Source organism: Haemaphysalis longicornis, unplaced genomic scaffold (assembly GCF_048455015.1).
Source record: "Haemaphysalis longicornis isolate Haplotype H1 unplaced genomic scaffold, Haemaphysalis longicornis Haplotype H1 scaffold_12, whole genome shotgun sequence".
Taxonomy (NCBI): Eukaryota; Metazoa; Arthropoda; class Arachnida; order Ixodida; family Ixodidae; genus Haemaphysalis; species Haemaphysalis longicornis.
In genome coordinates, this window is record NW_027526225.1 from 90,012,454 (window position 1) to 90,038,493 (window position 26,040).

General features: G+C 47.4%; 1 protein-coding gene across 1 annotated transcript; it reads left to right on the top strand.

Moving 5' to 3' along the window:
• Positions 1–198: 198 nt before the first annotated feature.
• LOC144162063 (uncharacterized) lies at positions 199–24,859 on the top strand. Its single transcript, XM_077692573.1, has 3 exons — positions 199–629; positions 11,168–11,343; positions 24,616–24,859. Exons 1-3 carry the CDS (start codon positions 533–535, stop codon positions 24,757–24,759), a joined length of 417 nt encoding a protein of 138 aa, XP_077548699.1. The 5' UTR covers positions 199–532; the 3' UTR covers positions 24,760–24,859.
• Positions 24,860–26,040: the final 1,181 nt, after the last annotated feature.

A 26,040-nucleotide genomic window follows, 5' to 3' on the forward strand; every position in this document is an offset into this window, starting at 1 on the left:
GTCGCTCTAATAAGCCTCGCTATCAAAGCCCGCTTTTACTCAATCAGAAGGTAGCACTGCTGTTCTACCTGCATTCATTTACTGGCTGACGCCGGTGATGCACGAAAGGCGCCCTTTTTGTTTTGTTTTTTCGAGCAATCCCCTCCTCCTCTCCCCTCCCACTCACCAAGCCCAACTTGCACTAGGCGAACGCCTGAAGGCAGTTGTGTTCGCATCCAGTTATTGAGTCTACTGAGATCGACCAGCATTAATTTGTTTATGTTCTCTTACCCTCCCTCCCCATTCCTTTCCCCCATCGTGACCAGTGGTCATCCTTTTCTATTAAAGGTTGTCTCTCTCTCTCTCTCTCTCTCGCATCGGACCATACCTGGAGGCTCGCGTACGATCCCTCCCCTCCCCCCTCCCTCCCTCGTGGCGTAAGCGACGCGGACTACTGCAATATTAGCGCGCCCAGATCCCACTCAGCGCCTCATTCAGAGCGACGCAAAGGGCAAGCAGACAGATTTAGTTGGGCGCGGGAGATTTAGTTGGGATGGGGAGCGCTGCGAAGACATCACCGGCTTTCCTGCTACTCCTCGTAGCAGCATGTGCCACCGGCCAGAAGGAGCTCTCTATGGAAGCGTGCCAAGGTGAGAGAATCGCTGTGTTACTATACCTGGTTACAAGTTAAGAACGGCAATAGCTTATTTGTGTATCACTCCACTGAAGTGATGAACGAGGATGCCAACGCGCCCGCGCGTTCTGAATAGGCGATTGTGCCAATGCGTGACATCGTCTGCTTTTACTCACGTAGCTGTCGTTTTTTAAGCAGCGAAACTGTTTAGCAAATGATAATTTTTTGTGTACGCTGTTCAAAATAGCAAAAAATTGCAGAGCGCGCGCACGTAAGCGCGGGCCTCGCTGCGACCGCTTAGCAGTTAACAAAACCAAGAAAATGACTAGCGCTCGCGTATGCGTGCCTCGCGACAATCGGCCAGCGTCCCATGCAACCATTCGTCAAGCCAGGCATGCCAATTTCGGGAGATGGGCCAAGACTGGACGAAACAAAGAACTCCAGCGTTCGCCGTAATCGTGGCGACACTTGCTCGGAACGAGAAAGACGCGTCATAGCGTACGACAATCCAAGATGATGTTCAATGATTACCACTTCCAAAGGAGCTCACACTTATAGCAACAATGATGAGTAAAGGTCGTTGCGGCAGCGAAGAAGAACCAAATCGGCTGCAATCGTGGACTTAAAGGAGCCCTGCAGACATGATACAAGTTTCTTTTACTCGAAAGATTTAGCGCTTTATAATGCCCTAAGCGCTTGTTCGGCAGCAAACGATGCTCTATTCACTGAGGAATCAAATATTTTAGGTCAACATTTCAATTCTCCCACCAAATCGTGTGTTTTCGTGACGTCGACAATGACGTATTAAGAGCCGGTCATTAAAACTAAATATCGTCTGCTGACCAGGGCTTCTCTCAGCTCACAGGCGCCCGTTTGATTATCTTGTTTGTCGCCCACTTTCATAGATGACGCTGCAATACTGCTGAAGTTGATGTGCCAGCGTTTGGTTATCTTGTTTATTTCCCACTTTCACAGATGGCGCTGCAATACTGCTGAAGTACTTTGCTTCTGGCCGGACTTTTACACCTGCCATACTATACTTTTATAAAGGTTCATGATACTAATCATTCCGTGCCACTTGTGTCAGTTCGTCAGTATTTTTCATGCAAGTCCACCGCGTCCGACGGCTGTGTTATCGGTGTCATCTGACAAAGTGCCACACTAACTGCTTCACTGTTTACGTTGTAACTTCAATTGTTCCCCCCACAATTGTCACTGGTATAAGAAGAATATGCCTTGCATTTAAGCGCAAATAGCTCGTACGGCAAGCTTATAAGCCCTGCCTAATTTGCGTTTGCCTTTGCCGGCCTCAGCCAATCAGACAGCTGGGTTTTTGACGTCATAGATTCTGTGGCGGGAAATGAGCTAATGGGTCGCATGGTCATTTCCTTTTTTTCCTAAGTATGTAGCTTATTTGCGTGAAATTTGCATTAAAACTGGTGTTAGTACGATTATAACGACAATCTTTTGAATGAACCAAACTTGTGTTTTGTCTGCATGGGCACTTTAAACACTCGTGATGGTCGTGAAGGTTGCGTACAGCTTCGCTACCTTCAAGTTTAGGGCGTTGGTGTGAGCTTCCTTCGTTTTGTTATCGTCGCTGCTGTAATTTATGAGCAGAACAAGCCCGGAAAATTATGGAAATGGCGCATGTTGGCTTCAAAATACTCGCAGTAACACACTCTTTGTGCCGCGCAGAGGAGCAGCTGGTTGCGGTGATGAAGCGCAGGGGCAATTTCCGTTAGAGAGAAAAAGATAAATGGAGATAAAAAAATGGAAGCTAAAACGTCGTTAGAGATGTACAGGGCTGAGAAATTGGACATCAGAAAGGAAAATTTCTACGATAATTCCGAGGGCAGTGCTTTGCTTTTTGAGGCTATAGAGCAGGTTGCTTGCGAACTAAGAGCTTTGTGGGGAAGTATTCACAAAATGATGGGGTATGCGTGGTCTGCGGAAAAGAAACAGAAACTATGCGGTACATAGTGTTAGAATGCGAGGGTATCCATCCAAATCTACATGAGGGAAATATTCGGCTTCCAGAAGCTCTAGGACTTAAGGGTAGCACGGAGGAAGTTCACTTCAAGGCTGTCGAGGCCACGAAACGAAGATTGGAATGCTGGTGGACGAAAAGCAGATAGGGGAATATTGCCTAGGACAGCTACCACCTGTAATAGAAAAAATTAGTATTTTGTGCGTAATAAGTTTTTTGTGCCTACCCTAAGAGAAGCGCGCTAGTACTAAACGAAGAGTATGAAACATAGGTATATTAGTTTCTTTTTTTTTTTTTTTTGGTAAGATGGCACGTCATCAACCCGCTACAAAGGGGATACTCCTATCAATCATCAATCATCATCGTTGCCGTTCTTAAATGAACGCGTCTGACGCGGTGATTTTCTGCAGAAAATCGGTGGAAAATGCGTTGACAGCTTGGGGAACCCATTTTGGTCATTACTAGAGACCCGAGTCACGAATATACTGCGCTGAGTACAACAGGTAATGCGGACAGACACCTGCGCAGCCGAACACGTTAGGGTTTTCCTTACTGTAATACTATCTGCATTTTCTTGACGCAAGGGAAACTATGTCCAAAGAGCGCCAAAAACATTGTTTGGTCACTGGATAACTAAAAAGCTTTATTAAAATGTTTATGATATGCTGGTGATGTGTTTAAAGTGGATCAGCATGTGGATGCACAGGACCCTCGATCTAAAACATCAAGATGGTCATAAATGGTGATAAAAAATTCAGACCCCTTCCACCCCGTGAAGAGGGATGGCCAGGAAAGCTGCGGTGCCGAGCCTCAACGTGAGGTTTGACTGGGTCGTAGTCCAAGGGGTGCACGAAGCAAAACACGTTTGTTTGTAATTTGCGATTGAGCATAGTTCTTGGTTATTAACTGAAAGTCCAGTCCTGTCCAGTCACTGCTCCTCGCGCATGCTCAGCACGGCTCTTCACGAGCCACGTGAAACGGCTATCAAGCGGCTCCGACGCATGTCAGACTTAGCTACAGCGCAATTGAGGCGCACACCTGGGCCCGCGCCGGCGCCAGTGCGTCTGCCGCGGCTGTGACACAACACAATCCAACACAATCCACTTTAATCCAATCAAATCCAAATCCAATCTAATCCAAGCCAAGCCAAGCCAGTCGAATTCAATCCAATGCCCCTCGCGCTTGCGCAGTACGGCCCTTCACGGCACACGCGAAACTGCTCAACCTCGGCCAGTGTAGCTTACGCTACAAAACATACAGGAATCGTGGGTAGAAATTTATTATAGCGCGGGTATGGTAATCACGGCGCATACTCTATGGAGACCCTAGGACCTTTTTAATTTTGTATGATTTTTTTCCATGCCCCGGGGGTGTGGAGCGCAGTTTTACGATTCCGGGGATTTGAGTGGGCTCCGCAAAGGGGCGCTACGCTAGCTAGCGATTCCTGTCTACATCGCTCTACAGTGCCTAGAATATACCAGGCACTATAATCGCTCTGGGACCGGAGACGATCTGCTGGATCCTAGCCATTTACAGCTTTGCTGTGAAATGACATTGCGTGAAAGAACCAGGCAACTCATATATATGAACCCTTGCCCGTGGAATGGTAGTAAGACTACCGGTTTACAACGGTTTCTTTAACTAGTATCCCCAGTTGCGACCACAATTACGATGACGTCACCTCTAAAAAATTACGCCAGTGCCGAACCACCCCCGTTTCCACGGTGCAGGTTGCTTGCGGACACCGAAAGAAGTAAAAATAACAACAATAATTGCGTATTTATCTTCATTTTCGCTTGCCTCTTCAAAGCTGGTCTCACGTGAAAAAAGTGGAAAAGAATAAACAGCAAGGCCACCGCCTATCATTGGCTTTTCTAATGACGTTAGAGGGGTTAAACAACTACAAAACCATGTCATAGTCACTTCGACAAGCGAGCTTACATGTTCTCCAATTTTAGCAGACGGAGCTCGCGTGACTGACACTTACGCACGCTTGAGCGCATCTTGTCTGACCTAAGGTTGATTTGCCGCGCGCACACGCCGCGGAATCGATTCGGGAGCGCTGTATAACCGAATCGCATAGACCACGGTTGACGAGATGTTCTACAGAGCGGCCCTGCGTACTGCTATTTGGAAGCGGGACTGAGAGGCAGGCTGTTTTGAGTTGACCTTCCGCGGATGTGTCCTCATTTTTAAGTTTGTGCGGCGCAAAGAAGAGCGCAGAGGCGCCTGCTATTTTCCCCAGGCGCTTTTAGATTGTGCGAAGCGCTTTGGACGTGTACTAATGCCCCAAGGCTGTCAGAAAGGTGTATAGCCTTCCGCGCCGGCGCTCTTAGGTTACGCGGCACCCGAACATTGCCAAACGAATGCGCTGCAATCATATAGTCTTTACGTAATAGATAAGCTTAGAAGTGGAAAGCTAACAAATTATTTTTGGCTTCTACTTCTAAAATGACACTTAGAGTCTGCAAAAAAAAAAGCGCGCTAAAAAATTACAAGCGAAAGACCCGCATAATAAATTCCGCTTAACTGTTTTTCTCAGTGGCTTCCACACATTGAAAAAATATCGGTAAAATATCGCGCGTGCACGTTTTTGTATGTCCTCACTTGAAATACCGCCGTTCACCTCTCGCATCCCCCAAATCCTCTTCAAGACGAAGACGGATATGCAGCTTCTAACAAATGGCATAGTGTCTTGACCACACGCTTGCAAAATCCAGAAGAGGGGGCCGACGAAGAGTGGTGCATAAAGCTATAGCACGCATGCAGGTCACCCACCTTCCACCGACACGTACCGTTGCGTACAACAATGTGTCTTACTTATCCTCCATGGCGCCATAATGCCACGTATATATCTACACCCCTTTAACTAAATATCCTGACGAAAGGGAGCAAAAGCAAGTTAACCGAGAAACAAAAAACGCGCCAATCCACCCCGTGAATGAGGTTGGAAAGCAAAGCTCTAAACGGCACCCATAACGATTACCCATGGGACGTCACTTAAATTCACTCACACCGCTCTACAAATAGCAAAACAAGAGAGAAGTGAAATGCACTTAACCACACCATTTGTTACTTCAAAGAGATATTCTTGTTAAGGTTAAATCAATGCTTGAAGCATGAACGGTGTTTGGTTGAGTTGTATTGGTGTAGCACAAGAGTGGAAACTTTTTTTATAAAATAAAGTAAGCTCCAACCCGGTGTTAGACGATCTGTCTTCTCCGTCTCTGCCCCGCGGATGGAGGCGACGAGATTTGCGGCAGAGGAGGAGGAGGAAGAAATACTGCTGTTCAGATTTCTGAACGGCTCAGAGTGCAGCCCTGGGGAGTGATTGCTTCTTCTGTGGGGCCCATATGCAGTCCGTGCGGCCTGTGTTCTGTCCACCCGCTGAAGCTGGGTAGGTAGAGAGGGCCTGGACAGCAGCATCTCCCATTGCTCTTGTTGGGTAGTTGACGGAAAGAGAGGAGGGTGCTCAGAGCTAAAGTCGCACACCCCGATGACGGGCGGAATGTTCCTACTTCTGAGCAAAATTTACATTCAGCGTCGTAGCGATTCGGATACATTGAGTGAAGACGCGTAGGCTGTGGGAAGGAGCCCGGATTGTATGAGCCGTAGGGTAGTTTGTTGTTCTCTAAAAATGTCCGGGTAAGGCGAAGGTACGGTCTGTCTCAGAAGGCGATAATGCTGGGTTATCTCCCTGAACGTGACAAGCGGGTGACTGTCCTCGTGCAGCTCCATAGCACGGGAGGTAAAAGCGCAGGCTTGTTGGGTGGACGTATTTGTTGCCCTCCATTGAAGCGTGAGGGGGTGTCCAGATGAGCTGAATGGAACCGTTTGGGGAGTGGTTTTTTAGCACGCGCGGTGCAGGTCAGGACACCCAACCCTACTGGTAATTCCAGTAGGCTTGCTGGGAATCGATGACTACCCTCCGAACCCCTGGTTGAGCGAGAGCCAAGGTGGTGGCTGCCTCTTCTGCTGCCGTCATTTCTTGGGTCCTAAGTGAGGTACACGCAAGGAGGTTGGTTCTGGAGGTAGCCACGATGATGGCGTATTGCTGCCCTCGATTTTTGGAGGCGTCTGTGCAGATAACTGCATGATTCCCACCGAGGGTGGTGTTTAGCGCTTGAGCGCGTGCTTTTCGGTGACCCTCGTCATGTGAGGCGTTCATATTTTTAAGCAAAGGGAGCATCTTTAGTTTTAGTCGCCAAGAGCTTGGGAGTACGTCAAGCGGAGCGACATTCTGGGCTGCCCAGCCAATCTGGTGAAGCATGCGGTTACCCACCACAGTTCTGAGTCGGACCTTCTGGTTAGAAAGATGGCCTTCTATCAGCTCTTCCTCCGTGTTGTGGAGCCCCGTGCTAAGCAGCCTCTGTGTGGACGCACTCATGAGAAGGCCAATGGCCTGCTCGACCGCCTTTCTAATCATTATATAAAGCATCTCTATGTCTTCCTTGTCGAGAAGAAGACAGGGGGTTGACGTGAGTGACTCTCGAGAGGACAAAAGCTTCAATTAATCGAAAGGTACCGGATTCCTTCATGCCTCGCTTCTTGGTGGCAACTCGCCTGATCATGTGTATGATTTGATTAATGCTGTTTTTGAGGCGCTGCAAGGAGACGTCACTCTTGGTGTTAGCCTCGAGATGCAGGCCCAGGATCTTGATGCTGGGGCTTGGAGTGATGGCCTGGCCCACGGGCCTGGCCATCAAAAAGTATTTGAATGTATTCCTTGATTTGGCGTGAGGGCGGACGACAAGGAGCTGTGATTTTTTACGTGAACACTGGAGGCCACAGGCTTTAGCACATTGGCGTACTAGAAGTGAGATGTCATGCATTGGTGTGAGCTTCCTTTAATTTTTGTAACTATTAGCACGTGAGCAAGGCGCGCACAGGGCCGCTAGACGGGCATGAGTGGTCGCGTGACGCTTTCACGTGGCATTCAGCGAGAACGCGCGGGGTAAACCCGTAAATGTGCTTGGTGAGCACACCACCTGTCTTCCCGTCTTCGCGTGGGCTCGCAGCTAAATCGGTGAGACAACGGGCTCTCGCTTTGTTAGTCTATTAGTTCCAGACTCGATTACCGCAGTGGCAGTAAATTATTTTATTTGTTCGCTGGAGTTTTCTGGTGACACCAACGGTCGCGAAAGAACCCTTGGGCGGTAGAGGTAAAAAGCTTTGCTTTAAAAATTAGCAGTGGCTTAGCTCGGCTATGCCAGGATATACGTAGCGTCAGCTAAGGTTGAGCTGGTCATTCTTAGGGTTTTTGGTTGTCTAGGATTAGCTGATTATCATGGTTACTGCTGCTAAGACGATTTCCAATTCAATCCAATCCAATCCGACCCAATTCAGCCGCGGCTGCGGCGGCTCCGGCGCTCCTTATGTGCGTGGTGAGACGTCACTGCTCCTCGCGCATGCGCAGCACGGCTCTCCAGGAGCCACGCAAAACTGCTCAACCTCACCCAGTGTAGCTCACGCTACAAAAATCAATTCAAGACGATGTGCTTTTCAGCAACTCAATCACGGCACCTCTCTCCAAAAAAGCGAAAACAGAATTAAGTGGCGGGCTCCGTTATCTTGCAGGCAGCTCAAGAGGCATTTCGAGGTTACATGACGAGTCAGAACATGCGCGAGCCTCAAGTTCGTCATTTTACAATTGCGCAGACCCCTGTGTTTTGGCAAAAGACGCGCCAACTTGCCAATCTCTAAGTTCTTATCAAGTCGTGACACTTTGCGGGGAGGAGAATCGACCTCGAAAGACGTTTGGTGCCCCTTGTCGACCTAACACAACCGAAACAGGCTACAATGCGTGAGGCGCGTATTGGTCAGTGATGACGACAGGGATTGTTAGTAGCAGTAGATGTATAAAGACGAAAACAGGACTTGCTGATAAAGTTTAAGAGCGCGTGCCATTGCATGAGCCCCCATAGCTTTTTCATGCGAAAGCATTGAATGGCCCATTGAGCGAGAAAGCCAGCTTCGGCGTCGGAATCCGACAAACGGCTCACACGACTGCAATAGCCCGAGTTTTGCAGTGATAAGCGAATATATCTACTTAGGCCAAGTTGTGAGCCCAGATCCCAACCATGAGGCAGAGATAATTAGAAGGATCAGAATGGGGTGGGGTGCATATGACAGACATTCTCAGATAATGAATGGCAGCCTACCATTGTCCCAGAAGAAGAAAGTGTATGACAGCTGCATCTTACCAGTACTCACCTACGGGGCAGAAACTTGGAGGCTCACTAAGAGGGTTCAACTTAAATTGAGAACGACTCAGCGGGCAATGGAGCGGAAAATGATAGGTGTAACATTAAGGGACAAGAAGAGAGCGGAGTGGGTCAGGGAACAAACGCGTGTTAAGGACATATTAGTTGAGATTAAGAAGAAGAAATGGACGTGGGCAGGCCATGTAATGCGAAGTCAAGATAACCGCTGGTCGTTAAGGGTAACAGAGTGGATCCCTACAAAAGGCAAGCGTTGCAGGGGGCGGCAGAAAGTTAGATGGGCAGATGAGATCAAGAAGTTTGCTGGGATAAATTGGTCACAGTTGGCACAGGACCGAGGCAATTGGAGAATAATGGGAGAGGCCTTTGCCCTGCAGTGGGCGTGGATAGGCTGCTGCTGATGAAAACTAGAAGTAAAAAAAAAACCCAGTGTCATTCAGTGGGGCATGTGCTGAAACAGCGGAGGTGTGTTCTCTTGTGCCCTCTCGGACGTCAATGTGCGTTCGCCGTGCAAAGGAATGGGAAGCTCAACGTCATGTGCGGGAGGCGGAAAGGAGGGGAACCCGCCCCCACAAGACTACTGCACCCTCTATCCATGTATCTGGGAATTGGTTTCCGCGGGGCCACCGGCGGGTCCGGGAACCTGCGTCGACTCCTGTGTGACGCACCAACTTCAGCAGACGGACGAAAGGCTCGACCTACAACAGATCCGCTGTTGTTTTGGCAAAAACCGCGCTGCTAAAACTCGATGCCGGAAACCCTGCATGGGTTCGCCAATATGCTTCGCGTATAAAATGATCTTTAGGCGGCCCTTTTAGTTGTGATTTGTCTTTTTGTTGTTCTCTACCTGGTCTCTCTTTAGAGCTAGTTATCCATGAGTGGTGCACAACGCATACACTCATACATATATATTTACACAAGAAATGCCGTGACGCTCAGTTTTCCTTTTTTGAGGGATAGTTTGGGAGAACTGCCCACAATATTTTTCTAGCAATTGCCCGCTTGAGTATCCTACACAAAAGGACAATTTGCTCGGTTGCGTGCTTTATATCATGCTCTGAAAGCAATTCACTCAAGGTTACCTGCTTCTTTCTTTGTGCGTGCGATCGCTACGACACCGAGGTCTACGAGAGCGCTATAGCTACACGCAGCTGCGAGATCGCTACGATAAGACCCAGCAACAACAGCTTCTAAATCATATAAAGCATTTAGATGAATGTAGAAGCGTAAAATGTAGTAGTATAGTACGGAGCAGTTGTTGAAAAGCTTCATTTTGAGCCTGGCGATGTGGGAGTTGTCCCTCATTGCAGGAGACCACGGGACGACTGTGCTGTCTGTCACAAAAAAATGGACACGGGGACGTGCGATGGACACGACAAATTTATAATTCTGAAGAAAACCTTGAAGCAAACATGATCGCACTCAAACCCTTAAAAAATCAAACTAATACCTATAAGGTCATAAAAGAAGTCTAGCAACCCAATCCAAACTAATATTTACAGTTTAAACACATCTAATACCAAAATAACTAAAGTCCTCAGGACATAGTCTTTATACCTAAGCCTACTCCGTGCTGCCGCCTCGGTGATGACGTCTCATCGTGGCCGTCAAGTTCCGCTGCGCTGCCTTAGTCGGCTGCGCTGTGCTCGTGCTCGTCGTAGTGCTGAGTATGCTGACAGACCACTGGTGCTGTTCTTTCTTGACGTCGGACCTGGCTGGCTGAGTCCACGCAGCCGTGCACTCGAGGAGGCAGCGCGTGGTCCCGGTAGAGTCGCCAAAGAGGCGAGGAACATCGCTAGCGGCAATGGCGCCGCCAACGGTGGCCCGCGACTGCAGCGACAGATTTCCCTCTAGTATTTATTAGTATGAAACTCTATGATGTATGGACGTAAAAACAAACGGCGTTTCACGCAGTTTGGCTGGCTGAGACGTGAAATGACGTCATCGTTTAAAGTTATTACGACAGTTGTGGCAATAGTCTGAATATTGCCTAAGGCCGCGTTCAGACTGTTGTCGGAACTGTCGTAATATCTTTAAATAGTGTCGTCATTTGACGCCTCAACCAACCGAACTGCGTGAAACGCCGTTTTTATCCGTCCACTCCGCACCATATGGCTGTTACGTTGGCAGTCTGAACATAACATAATTCCTAATAGTTTTGCACCGTGCAAGATAAACGTATTCCGCCCTCATTCAAGGCGTCCTCGGCCTTGGAAGAAAAGTCTGGAGAGCTACGCAACGTACTGTCTTTCAGTTAAAGCAAAGATTTCTACACCGTTTTGGGCATTTGTTTGCCTTTACCGGCGCATTTTCTTATGAGCCTCACTGCTCATGCTCCCGCAGGCAGCGACGTGGGAGCATTTGTGATGGTCAGCTGGACTCTGAAGCAGATCCCGACCACGGATCTCGTAACAACCACCTCGACGACCTGCCAATTCGCAAATACCCCCTGCGAACTGACCAAGGGCGAGACCTTCCAGGGCTCGTTTCAGCTGATACCCCTCCTCATACGTGACCGTGTGAGTCTCCGCTCACACTGCCTCACAATGGCGCTGCGTCACATCTAGCTGCCTTCTTCACGCGTGCGACCGCAGTGACTCCAAAAAATCCCGTGCCACCTCCACTGACGCGAAACCTGTGGAGGGGCGAAGCATGCACTGTATAAGTGTATTCTTGGCGCCTCGGCGTTTTTGGCAACGGAGATGAAACCATTGGAGGGTACAGGTATACAGCTTTGCTGTAAAAGTCTCGTGTCTTTTGAAACATGACGCGTTCTAGCACGAGGCGTAAACGAGTGTCCCGGTGTTTTAGTCCCGTGACTATATGAGACGATGAGTACGACGACGACGACAGGAGACGCCAACAGCCCCAGCCCCTAAGGCGCTTCGCCCCTAAAACCCTTTGAGGGGCAGAATTGGTCCATGAGGCCAAGCCCGTGACATTGTAAGAATGCCAGTACCCTAGACAGGCGCTCATTAGCATGAAAGATTTTGTAGTCCACGGAGAGTCTTCCATAAGGGAACGTGGCGTATCAACTGCGATTAAAAGCCTGCACCTCTTTCCCACGATTTGAAATCCCAGAATGTAACAATTCGCAACGAATGCGATTGGCAATGCATTCTTCGGTGTGCTCTGGTTGGATCGTCATGACTCCTTCGTGGGTGACTTCAGTAGGCTGAGTTGCGTCCACAATCTCAACAGGGACCTTACGCACCTCACCTTCCGATGCCGGTGGCAGTGTGAGTTGTCGCTGGTTGATAAATTTTCTAAGTGCTGTTCATCCCCAATGGAAAATCGCACTGTATTTGCTTCAGCTATGTGCCGAAAGGCTGAATGTTTGGCTGCAAAGCTGTTGGAGGCAGTCTATTCAGCGCGGCGGGTAATGGTTGACTCGGGGATCACTTGTATGGAGAAAGTGATTCTATACTCACCCGTTCTGATCTAAGTCCGCCCTTGAGTCGTTTCGTCGCGTAGGTGACCGTGCTCCAGCCCAACGGTCCTCGTTTTCGTCCCCATACTCTCATCTGTGCTGGTCGTCGGGAATGGAGCTGTCGGGGGCAGCCGGCACGGCTATCCCGCTTCTGTGGCTGCCATGGATGTCGAGCTCTGGCACGGCCAAGCTGAGTTGGCATTTCGATGTACCGCGGTCATTTCATTCACTCGAGAAGACACGATTGCTGCAAGAAAAAAATTGCTGACGGTTACGATACTCTTTAAGGCGATATTTAAGCTCAGCAGCAGTGCACTGAGGCAGCAATCACTCACGGGTTCCCTCGACGGCAGCGATGATGAGCCTCTGCCTCGGCGGTGCGAAATGCGATCCAGGAAGGGACTGCGACCCCCGTCTTATAAACGCACACTGTTACGTGCACGCCCCCCCCTCACGTTTTCGCCAGCGTCGCGCAGGCGGGCGTCTCGTGCGGGCACAGCATACTGCCTAACCCCCCCCCCCCCGCACACTTTTGGAGAGCGGCTCGCGCCGCCACTGCAAACCGCCCCCCCTCACAATTTAGCGGTAATCTCCTCCTTTGCTTTCTTTCACTCGTCGGTCTTGTTATCGTTCACTCGCTCACGATGGCGACGCGGCTCAGGGCTGCGCCCTAAAAAAATGGTCCAGGTTTAACACTTCCAACCCAGTTATAGCGAGCGAAAGGTCTGTTTGACTTGGTTTGTCGAAGACTACACACATAGTGCTTCATGAAAGTAGGGGCGCCCTTTGCTCCGGTGTTTCAGCAGGCGGCTTGAGATTTAGCAGCCTGCCGGCTAACTAGATCTACTGGATGATCGGATTCATCTCTTCGCTTGCACTGAAGTGCACGCTCAGACGGCGCAACCAGGGCGCCGTCCTAGGCGAGACTGAGCGACCATGCAAGCACAGGCGAAGCAGCCGTTGAACCCTCGCCAGGTCAAGTGGTACCGCAGCGGCGAGGCTTCGAGAGAGCGCAGCTGCGGCGCCTCTCCGCGTCGGATCTCGCGACGTGACGTCACACCTGCCACACTTACTCTCTAGAGTTCACACTAAAAAACAGCGCCGGGACGAGGACGGAAGAAGTGACAAAGTAGAGCGCTGACGAACAACTAAAGTACGATTTATTACCCGACATTAAATACACGAAAAAACCAGTGGCTGCAAGCATGCGCCCGTTAAAGGATGAGATATCACTCCAAGTATGCAATGGAAGGTTACATCAAGGATAAAACAATCAGCCTTGAAGTGTCAAGCTTGCCATCTGGTACAAGGGAGGTTCAACTGGCTAGGTATGCCACCTCTCTTTCCAAAAGGGCAGTCGATGGCGTGCTCACACATTGTTCCCCTTGAATGCCAATCAGTGAGGCCTCCAATATTTCCCCGGAGCGAGCGTCTCGATAGCGTTTCAAAACGAGCGTTTCTTTCAACTTTGAGGGGCAATCGCTTTTCTCGCATTTCTTGCAATGTATTGCAACATTGCTGCCCGTTCCTGTGGGCATGGTGTAAGCGTGTTCTCTAAGGCAATCATTCAGGCATCTACCAGTCTGACCTACGTAAAGTCGTCCGCATGAAAGTGGGACCTCGTACACCACGTTGTTCTCACATTTCACATTTCATGCTTCTTCTCACATACGACTCTTGGACTGTCGTTGCAGTTTACCTTGGCGCACAAAGACGCCAGTTTCTTGAGCGCTGAAAAAACCGTCCCTACTCCTGCCTTATCCCAGAGGCTCTCCACAGGCTCAAGTTCATTTAGACGAAATGAATAACTTTGCGAGACATGGCTTGTGGAGCTCTCGAAATGAGCCAATCCAGGTTCTGATTTCGACATTTAATCGAGTTTCATTCACTGGGTTAGTGCGCTTGTGTCCGCATTATTCAGCCAACGTAAATAACTCGAAGTATTTCCAATTGAGCTAATCTACATTTACGTACAGCCACGATCAAAAGTTTACGGACCAGGAAAATGGCGATTTTAGGTTATTTCTCTTCCGGTAGCTGCCCGCCAAACTGCCGTGCGCATGCGCGATGCCGTATAGTTATTGCAGTAATGAAAAATACGGCACAAAGTACCCCGGGCTGCTGTGCGGCAAAGAAATCACCCAAATTTGCCGTTTTCGTGGTCCGTAATTTTTTGCTCTTGGGTACACATCGATCAACCCCCCGTACGCGAGCCTTTCTAGAAAAAGATTTTCTGACTAATGCTCGCATTTTTTTTCGGTTTATTGCTATTATATGCCAGCCGGTTTTGAACTAAATCAGTTACGAGTAGCGCCTGCCCACTCTTTTTCGCCGTCCTTGTACTCGCGTCACTAAATCTTCATTTACAGTAATGAGCCAATTCGCCCAAAAACACTCTTAATTTCAATCGACCAGATTTTAGGGGAAATCCCCAAGGCGGAGTAAGTTTGTGCGAAGGAAAGTCCTTTGTAGCCGTATGGCTGCATTTAGGTGGATGTCAAACTTTCCTTCACTCTTAATTTCAGTTACGATCTACTTTAGCGCGCCTGATAGGCCAGGTGTACCAACTGTGCGCCACGCGGCATTTTTAATTCGGTTCGATCGCCGTTATTCCTGCAGCGGTTGTCACGTGTTGTACGATTAATCATATTGGTAGCAAAATTTGCATTCCCTTCAAAGGTAAAAGAACATGACACGCGAGCACGTGTTAACTTTCATGCCATTATTTAACTGCTAACCCCTATGATGACGCCGGGCCCTCGTCACTGCGCAGAAAAACGCCGATCTGCAGGCACAAATAAAGTTTGCCCAAATTCAATCCGATTTCACCCATGAAATGAAGAAAACTCAGCCTTCCTTGCGTTAGTAAACGTATCTGCACAAAGACACGCCGTTGTTTTCGGAAGCTGTAAATGCTAACGAAACAGCTCCTCGGCGGACACATATTTATTTTTCTTGCTTTTCAATAAAGCGTTTGCTTTTGTAGAGTGTCTGAATTAGTTTCCGCGTACGAAAAACGTTATATTAAACACTTATAGTGAACATTTTCCAGGAGTTGAAAGTCGTCAGCAAACAGCGGTAGATAGGATAATACATTCGCGTGCCCCATCTGAGCTTTCTGCGCTGAGGCACGAGCCGAGGTCGAGAAAGTCGTGCGCACGTAAAAGAACAGTAATAGAAGTCTGGGGTTCACTGACATTTGTGCGAGCTAGACTCCCCGCCAAAAGTGAACTGAAAGCCCAGGTACCGTGTAAGCACAAACTGCTTTGACCACATCGTGCGAGCAAAGAGCTTTTGTGAATACGGCACCCGCGTGTTAACTCGCAACGCCAAATGCCGCTACTCCAGCCCGCATTCGATGCTTGTATACGACTCCTTGCCGTGCGTTCTGTTTGGTATCGGCCGTTAGCGAAGCCGTCTCGCGCTTTTCACTGCAGCGCAACTTCAGTGGCCGCGGTGAGATACCTGGGGATACCGGTGAGATACCTGAAACCATGACGCAAAACTCGCCGTCTACGAGGGACGTTTGAAAGCTGTGCCATAGAAACACAAGGGTTTTCATTGTGCACGCCGCGAGCGGCCGACAATCACGGCACACCCGGTTGCGTTTCCTTGCAGTTGGTAGTCCATTCGTTCTACCATGTATACGTCGTCTAGCCGCTGGTATTATCCGCCTTTTTTTCCGGCAAAGCTGTTCTGTTTTTTTTTTTTTTTTGAGCCCGTAGGACGAGAAGCCGCTCCCTCCTTACTTTGGCACCCCCTGTCCCGTCGGCCACCTGTTCGGCTTTGGCTCTTCATATTTTAATATAAGATGTACAAGATGACGTATATTGCCCATAAAACATCTTCGCAGCAATGCATTTTTGATTAGAAGTGGAGCCGACTTTAAGGGTAGCGGTATACACCTCGGTTTTTATGAGGTGGCTTACCCACAGAAAGAGCTGCACAGTGAAGCCTTGCAAGATGCCAAGGTGAAGCCTGAGGCGTTGCTCAGTGAAGTGAGTAGTTGCGCAGGAAAAAAAATAGAAAATGAGTGTCAATGGGCGCGACTGCCGTGGTAGGAAACGACCGACGACGATCAGGTCGCTCCCGCCAAGTGTAAGCACGATGCCCGTCGGGGCGCCGAATAGGGCAAGGCGGATAGCTCAAGCCTGGCTACAGTTCTACTAAACAGTTCCTCGGCGTGACGGCGCGGTTTAGGAGAGAGTTTGTGGTACACCGATAACCCACAAACAGCTGCGCTAGTAATCCACCTTCGCTAAGTGGAGTGGCGTTGAATTTGTTCTTAACACGAAAGTGTTTTATTCCGGGATTCACGAAGATTTCCCTACGTCATATCTGTCACGGAAATGGCACCAGTACAACGAAACCAGCGGCCTGTAAAGGGTGCAACCCTGCACACAGCGTCTTCTTGCAAGGAAGCAACTTTTAGTACTAAGGAGTACATTATGCTTAGGGTTGTTCGTTTTCAGGTTTTATATTTTAGCGCGAAAATGTTTTATGCCGCGATACCCTAAGATCTCACTGACATCATATGCGTCACGGAAATGACGCCAGTACACCTTTGCCGAAGCAACCCGGCAGCAGGACGTCGATCGCCAAGCACACCCACAAGACAGCTGCCGACCCTCAAATCATGCTCAGCTGCAGACTTCGCTGCACATGTCCCTTTCGTGTTTTACCAATTCCTATGACGGAGTAATCAACCACAGTATTTTTTTTTTCAATTTCTGTTCCGGAAATCAAACCTCGAACGAGAAATTCGCGTTCAGTAGTGGTAGTATGAAACTTTAGTGAGCCATAATGTAGGAGTGGTTCCCTAGTCACCCGCCGCGGTGGCTCAGTGGCTAAGGTGTTGCGCTGCTGAGCACAAGGTCGCGGGTTCGATTCCCGGCCGCGGCGGCCGCTTTTCTGATGGAGGCGAAAAGCAAAAACGCCCGTGTGTACGAGATTTCGGCGCACGATAAAGATCCCCAGGTGGTCAAAATTAATCCGGAGCCCTCCACTACGGCGCGCCTCATCGTCTGCGTTGCGTCGGCGCGTTAAACCCTACAATCAATCAATCAATTCCCTAGTCCGGGAATCCATGTGTTGACCGAGCGACAGATGGCCTACGCTTCTATTTCGAATGTAGCGTTTTGCAGTTAACCGTTCTGTTTATCAGCACTGATAAATGTCAGTGTTTTAAGTGCAGAGCACTTTAGGGGCCCTGCTTGTCGCCGTAGCTCGTCCGCGGTCACTCGATCTAGCCACCGCAGTCACGCCGCGTCGCGGACCCGAACAGTCACGCGACGTCAAACAGATGCTTCGAAAATACACACGCTCGTCCCTTTATTCCTCCTTCCTGCCGACAGTTGAGAAGATACTTGAACAAGATGTTTATATACGCAGAAACATTCGAAACTCCTGGAACCACTGGCGCTTCTCATACATGTCCCCATTATTTAACGCAAAAAAAAAAAAAACTGCAGGGTACATTTGAGGCAAAATATGTGTACTTAACCGGAAGACCCCGCATCCATTCACTTAGGAATGCTCATTGGGCTGGTTTTTACGACAGTAAACGCAAAAAAAAATGGTCGCCGAATAAAAAAATGACGCGTTAAAAATGGCGCAGAAAGGCTGCAGCACGTGCGAGATGAAAGCAAGCACAAAAAGAACCGAACTCCCGCTCGTGCTGTACCAGACAGAACAGGAAACAAAAGATGAACAAAATATAAAGCTAAAGAAGGATACGAGCTGTCCCAGGAGAAGGCGCGCGAGCACTTTGAAGGCGGAAAAATTGAATTGCGTTGAACAAACATCTGTTCAATTCATCGAGAGAAGAGTGAGACAGAGAGTGGACGAGCGTGAGGGGTGGTGGCATAGAGCGGGGAACGGCGCCACAGCCCGTATGGCGAATCACTGCTCTGCACTTCCGACGGCCTTCACGTTGAGTGGAACTGTTTAGTACAGCATGTTGTTGGGCTAGTTGGTGCAGCATCATGAAAGTAGAAAAAACTGCGCGTAAAAGACAGGACCGTAACAAGTAGACAGGACAAGCGCAGACTCACAACTAACTTTATTGAAACAATGAAGAAGAATATATGTCATTTCTGCGCTTGTCCTGTCTACTTGTCATGGTCCTGTCTTTTACGCGCAGTTTTTTCTACTTTCATGGAACTGTTTAGTTTTGACGTTGTCGAGAACCTAAACGTTCCTTCATGGGCTGCAGCAAGGCACAAGTTTTGCCCCATATATCGTCACTGGCAGTACGCAGAAGTACTATACTTTTCTTTTCAGCGGTAGAAGAAGAGAACTGTGCTTTCCGAATAATGAACACTACGCTTCCTCTATCATTCGCTGTTTTGCAACACACTATTGCTTGTAGTCACTGGCGAGGCGCGCATGCAAGCAACTGTGTGAGTGGTCCGTCAGTCGTCACTTCGGGCTCCGCGGGATGGCGACAGTTGTCCGTGCTAAGCACATGATTGTATTGCGCGTTAGCAAACTCTACCTCAACGAACAAAAAGTATTGCGTCGAGTCCAATGTGAGTGCGATTAAAGGGACAGACAACCGATTTTTGTCGCGTATATGTTATCTAGCTCATATGAAAGCCAGTGTTTTATATATCCCGGTAACCCCAAACAATTTCTAAACAAATTGGGGGAAATAATTTTAATTTGGCAGCAAACTTCCTGAAATCGGAAGGGTGGCGGTTCGTAGTGTCGAAACTTGACACTACAATATGTGTCCCTGTCACGTGACCTGCAAACCTAGCAGCTACTGTAACGGCTGAAACGTGTATTTAGGTATTGAAAACCTTTTAATACAAATATTTGTACAATGTTAAATTGCATATGTATTTCTAAACATTATTTTGAAAATTTTAAAAACACGCCGCCCACCGTCGCTGGGGTGCTCTCAGTGTGGCTAACTGAGCCTCCATGCCCAGAATCAACGGCAGCGTTCAGTAAGCAGACCCAGTGAAGGAGCTTTGACGATTCTGCCTGAGTGAGGGGCGTTTGTTCTTCCAAAATATTTGATTTCAGTTTCCAAATACGCCAACGGCAGCGTTTAAAAAAAAAAAAGAAAAAAAAAAAAACGTCGCGCCCGGGGAGAATCGAACTTCCCACCTCCACAACGTGAAGCCAGATTCTGCCTATCGTCTATCCCAACAGATGGCGCATTCGTCCAAAATAGACCATTGCATTAAAAACACACATAAAGGAACAAGAAAGCCTGCGATTCAAACATTTTTAGCACGGGACAAGTTTTTAAATATCGTTTTCCATTTCGCATATATACAAAAAGTATGTTGCCGAGCTACTCTATGTCATGGTTGCCAGCATTATTTTTTGAGAGGGACACATACGGCTCGTAAATCTAAAAATTACGATTTAAAAAGTTCTAGGGCGTTATCAGCAAAACCGTTTCTCGCCAAGGTGCTTTAAGTGATGCCCTTTCATTTGGGATAGAGAATATATACTCGACAAAAATCGGTTGTCTCTCCCTTTAATATCGTCTATGTTGACACCACCGTTGAGAATCGTGTTTAAACCAAGAAACGGAGCAGACGACGCACGCCGGTGTTGTTTTTCTTCGGCGTGCGGGCACAGTGGCCCAAGCCGCGCCATCTACGTGGCGCATCGGCCATGTCTTTACCGTTTCCAGTGTCGTCAAGCGAAGAAATTGACAGCTAAACATTTCAACGAATACCACGTATTCACTCCACTATGAGGAGGGAAACTAAGGGGTATTGAAATTTGGTTTAAATGCTTTATTAGGGTAAGAAAAGGTGCCGCTGCTTATCACTAGAAGAAAATGCATGATGGGAAAGCTTTGGGCGTCTACAGGCAGGTATAGAATTATAGGGCGGAAACCGCCCTACAATTCTATAGCTGCAGGACTTTAATGAAAAATAGACAATTCTGAAAAATGCCAAAAAACTTAAAGGAACTAACATCTTTATATCAAATAACTACTCTCAGCGCACACTTCGAAGGCGTAAGTTGCTGTGAGAAAGCGCAAAAACTGATAAAGCCAATGGGAAGAACGTCTACCTAATCCACGATAAACTTACACATTGATGACGACACGTTTGTATGGGATGAAGATAACAACGAGAGGGTAAAAGTTTCTCCCACCCGAAAAGTGCATGACGTCGTAACCCTTCCAACGTAAAGCACCACGGAAAGCGCATGACGGGTTCCGTGCTTTACACCACGGCAACTACGCCTTTTAAATATAAACGCCAGAAGCGTATTGAACAAAAGTGTTGAATTAGAAAGCGTTTTGTTGTGCCATAACCCCCCGTGTAGTTGTACTAACTGAAACGTGGCTTAGGGAAGGCATTAGTGATGGCGATATAGTTCCCCCTCTCTACAAGGTTTATAGACGAGACAGAGCCTCTCGTGGTGGTGGCGTAGCCGTTATTGTAGACAGAAACCTGTCTGTCACTTTGCTTGAACGGATACCTGACCACGAAAGCTTGTGCCTCAGAGTACATTGCTACGGATGTGCGTTTAATCTTATTGCAGTTTATCGTTCACCGTCCGCTGACACGGACATTCTGAAAAAGCTTCAGGATCACACAGTCAGGCTGTCTAAAAACTGCACAATCATTGCCGGTGATTTTAACCTTCCACATATTGACTGGTCTAAGTTATCATCTCCCTCTCCATCTGACGAAATTATCTTCGATATAATGCTCGCCTCCGACCTTTGCCAAGCGGTCAACGTTCCGACGCGCGATCAGGGAACTTCGTCCACTACACTTGATCTTGTATTTCACAGCCGGTCATTATCTCATGTTCAGGTTAGTGTCGAAGAAGGCATCTCTGACCACAAGCTAGTATATTTTTCATGTAATTTGGGTAATTCTCACCCCCGCGTTTCAGAAAAAACGAAAATTGATTAAAAAATTGCGCCCACCTCCCAGCGAGGGGAACCCTGCAGTGTGTAGATGCGACGCATCGTGGGGTTCACTTGGTGTTTCCGTTGGGTAGATTCTGAAATCGCGTGAAACGTGTCGAGGACGCGTATGATTATTATGTTTTATGAATATTATTATTATGTTTTATTGGCCAATCTTGGTCAATCTCTCTAAGTGGTATGCTTGGGGCTTCGCTGTCGCAACGACTTTTACTCCATCATTGTTGCTGTAAGTGGGAGCTTCTTTTCTTTTATTGCAAGTGTTAAGCATTGCCCCATCATGCGTTGTATCAGTAGCATCTTAACGTAGTTTAAATGATTCAAGGATATAAGGCGCGTTCGCAGCGTTCGATTCTGTCTCGGTTTTGTGGCGCAGTGGGAAGAGCACCATGTACCTCGCGTTCCGCCCACAGGGTCGTGGGATCGAAATCGGGCGCCGCTAACTATTATTTTTTTTTATAATGTAGGGGGAGGGGTGTGGACGAACAACAACGCCGTATGGAGGGACAAGGCGAGTGAATGAGATGCAGTCGCATCTAAAATTACTCCAGAGCAAACGATGAGTCTGTTCTCGACTACCTTGAATTGGCATTGGATGGTTTCACTCATACCGATGTTAATATCCTTTGGGACAAATTTAAATCAGTCTGTCATTTCTGTCTCGATAACTTTATTCCAAACCGCACCAAGGTAGTACACCGCAGAAATCTCTGGATAAACCGCGACATAATTCACCAAATACGCAAAATAAAGCGACATAGAAAACACAAAAGTAATAACAAAGTAAACTTGCAAACCTTGCGACGAAGGTGGACAGCAAGTATACGTGCCAATAAACAATTCTATTATTCTGAAACGGTTACAAAATTCTTAAAGCCTGACCCTGCAAAGTTTTGGCACCATCTTGAAGAAAATGGTAAAACATCGATTGATCACGTTTCGATCTACGGAGAAAAAAATTGACGACCACAAAGAACTTGCGTCGCATTTTAACCGTTGCTTTCATTCCGTCTTTTCAAAAACCAGCCTATGTGACACATATAACAATAAAACGGACGACCTTAGCTCTGATTTCATAACCTATGAGGGTATCTTTTCGATTCTGTTGAATCTAAAGCCGAATTCGTCATGCGGCCCTGACTGCATTCCAAACACATTTCTTCGCCGCTATGATGAATCACTTGCACGTTACACGTTGCCGCTATGCTGAATCACTTTTACTGTGCCCCTGGACTGGCTAATCGCTCGTGTTGTCGCTGTATTTAAAAAAGGTGATCGGACAAAAATCGAAAACTATCGTCCGATATCACTCACGTGTACATCCTACAAGCTGCTGAAGCACTGTATTGCAAATTTTATTATTACATTTCTAGAAGACAATAATCTTTTAACTCCGTTTCAACACGGCTTTCGTAAAGGCTTCTCGACCACCACCCAACTCATTTCTACCGTTCGTACAGTCGCGTCCACTCTCGATAAATCTGGTCAAACGGATATAATATTTATGGACTTCAGCAAAGCATTTGATCAGGTTTCTCATTCTGGTCTGATATTGAAACTTAACCGATTACAATTCCCTTCCAACCTAGTTAAATGGATATCGTCCTACTTAAACACGCGCCGTCAGTTCGTCGATGTAGATGGCCACTACTCTGACTTCCTTCCCGTGCATTCTGGCGTCCCGCAAGGAAGCGTGCTAGGCCCGTTGCTTTTTTTAAATTTACATAATGATCTAACAGCCTGTATTTATGAGAGCGTTACTATTAGATTATTTGCTGACGATTGCTTAGTTTACAAGGAAATTAAAAATAACAATGACCAGGTTGTTTTAAATGGTAGTATAAGGGCTATTTCTTACTGGTGCGATAAGTGGCACATGGCACCTAATCTCGAGAAAGCAGTGTTCATGCGCGTTACCAACAAAAAATGTCCCGCTGAATTCCAATACCGCATTAATGACGTTGTAATTGCTCAAACTGAAAGCTTTAAGTACCTGGGCGTAACACTCACTAGTCACCTAACATGGTCCAAACATATCGATGCTGTCTGCGCATCTGCTCGTCGCAAACTTGATCTCGTCAGACACAGGCTCAAATACTTGGCCCCGCATATTAAACTGTTGGCTTACAACTCGTTAATTAGGTCTAGACTAGAATATGCATGTATTGTTTGGGACCCCTTCTATAAGAAAGATATTACCAACTTGAGCAGATTAACAGACTTGCAGTTTGTTTTACGTATAATCGTTATAAAAGGTCTGATTCTCCTACAGAACTAATCAACGCAAATGGAATTAGCTCCTTAGAATCTCGGAGAAAGCTTGCTAGGCTAAAATTTCTTTTTCATCTGTGGCATCAGGACCTAAAGCTCGACTCCTCTACCTACCTTCAGCCTCCATCCACTAGACCCACACGACATCACAATTCCTGTAGATTAACTCCCATTTTTGCTCGTACAGAGAAGTTTAAACATTCCTTCTTTCCAAGAACCATAATAGATTGGAATGCCCTCCCCAGCCACATATTTCTATCAAATGATGTACCCCGATCAATTGAAAATGTCCTTAACATGTAAAATTTCAGCTGTCCTGTGTTCTCCCCATTTCAGTTGCTTGTTGTATGGCGTTATAAATGGTCTTCTTTTTTTCCAGTTCTTCATGTTTTTCATGCATGCCTTGTATGCCAAACCTCGGCTTTACTATACCCTTGCTTTTTTCCTTTTCGCTGCTTTTATTAGTTATCTTTACTTTTTTGCTTGCAATGTTAACGTGTATCATAATATTGTATCTGTACCCAACTCCTGCTTGGGCCCCAAAAAGGCCTGCAGTATTTTGTAAATAAATAAAAAATAAACATCCAAAAGTAATGGGAGTGCGTGCTCGTGTATCAATAAAGAAAAGCCACAACGGGGCTGCTTGCAAATACTGCTAATATCAGTTCGAAAGAATTCGGTTAAAATTCAATCAAAGGCTGGGGACGGACCACATGGGGCAAAATTTACCCAAATTCAGGTGAACTGCTCTGCACTTCCGACAGCTTTCGCGTTGAGTGGAACTGCTTTAATTTTGACGTTGTCGAGAACATGAGTGTATTTAGCCTTCACGAGAGCTTTCATTAGTAGGAGTACTTTGTGATGCGTCCGCTGATCACCTGGCTAGCATGTCATCAGATATCAGGCTGCACCTGAGCCCACGGGCTTTGGAAAGCACGCCACATAATACTGGTGGTTAGAGACATCGTTTCGTAGCAAGAACCTCCTGACTTTGCAGAATGAAAATCTGAACCATTGTATTACACTCTCGTGCTACTCCTGAAATGTCGGTAAGCGAAATAAACAACTTTTTCTGGGTCACTTCCTGGTGACCGTGAAAGTTTCTAGGTTATTCTGACAATTAGTGCTCTGAAAGTGGCTGCGAACGTTTTTTTTTTGTTTTTTCATTTTACGCAGGGTGAGGCGTCTTTCCAGCTGGAAGTGAACAACCATCAGAATCCGATGATCTGCGGCCACACCAAGCTACAGGTGGTCGGTGGAACCACACAAGCGGTGAATACTACTGAAGCAAGTACTGATAACTCCCGGAGCGACCACTGATAGAGGCGTTCCGGGATTGCTGTGGCTGGCGTCATTGAGCTTCACAGTCGGGATTCCTGTGACCTGACGTGCAATAAAGACCCAATATCGTTCTTCCTCATCGCGCACATATAATCTGATGATTTCCAATTCGAGTGGAGTTGAAGCAGTTTTTTTCTTTTATTTTTGATTTATTGATTTTTTTTGTAACACACATTGGGGAGAGAGCAAAGGGCATAACCTGACGAAGGCTCTTGCTCCATCTTGCACAACTAAAAAAGACACACAGACATAAAAGTCTCAAACAAATATAAAACTTCACAGATCCTTCTGCACTCGAAAATCGTAAATTATTAGGTTTAAGGCATCAGATCAAGAAATTTGCTTCGACACTGCACCCTCTCTGACTATTGTGTTTTGATTCGGGAACAATCCACCTACATTTACTTCTATCTTTAGGTTCGTTGCTGGATTGGTAGCTTCGTACCTGGCCCAGTCATGCTGGTTTTGAGAAGAAAGTAACTTTCTTCAACAACAATCTATGCTCCCTCTATGGCGTTGTAGACATAGGCAGAATATTGAATTACTTGGGCCTAGATCAAACCGAAATTGCGCCAGCAGTGCCGTCTTCTTTGTTCAGCCACCGAAATTAACAGAAAATGAAGGTCGACTGAGCACATATACGATGCAGTGAATGCGAAAGCATCAGTGTCCGATTGCTGAACCTGTTCTCCCACCACCACCACCACTAGCAGCATGAGTGTTAGATTGCTGAACCTCCTGTTCTCCCACCACCACCACCACCAGCAGCATGAGTGTTCGATTGCTGAACTCGTTCTTCCACCACCCCCAGCATGAGTGTTCGATTGCTGAACCTGTTCTCCCACCACCACCACCAGCAGCAGCAGGAGTGTTCGATGGCTGAACCTGTCCTCCCACCACCACCTCCACCAGCATGAGTGTTCGATTGCTGAACCTGTTCTCCCACCACCACCACCAGCATGAGTGTTCGATTGCTGAACCTGTTCTCCCACCACTACCACCCCTAGCAGCAGCATGAGTGTTCGATTACTGAACCTGTTCTCCCACCACCACCACCAGCAGCATGAGTGTTCGATTGCTGAACCTGTTCTCCCACCAGCAACAGCACGAGTGTTCGATTGCTGAACCTGTTCTCCCACCATCACCACCATCTGCTCATATAGCCACCCTTTCATCCCACTCTCCCTCTCAACGACTTTCTCACCGGCCATTCTTTTTGTGATCAATTTTATTGAGTTCAATTTCCCCGCGTTCGCACCA

Bases quoted from the DNA above. Each gene is read 5' to 3' on its own strand.
- LOC144162063 (XM_077692573.1), top strand. From the start codon at position 533: ATGGGGAGCGCTGCGAAGACATCACCGGCTTTCCTGCTACTCCTCGTA. The intron at 630-11,167 runs GTGAGAGAATCG...ATGCTCCCGCAG, and splicing joins CTCTATGGAAGCGTGCCAAG to GCAGCGACGTGGGAGCATTT. The intron at 11,344-24,615 runs GTGAGTCTCCGC...CATTTTACGCAG, and splicing joins CCCTCCTCATACGTGACCGT to GGTGAGGCGTCTTTCCAGCT.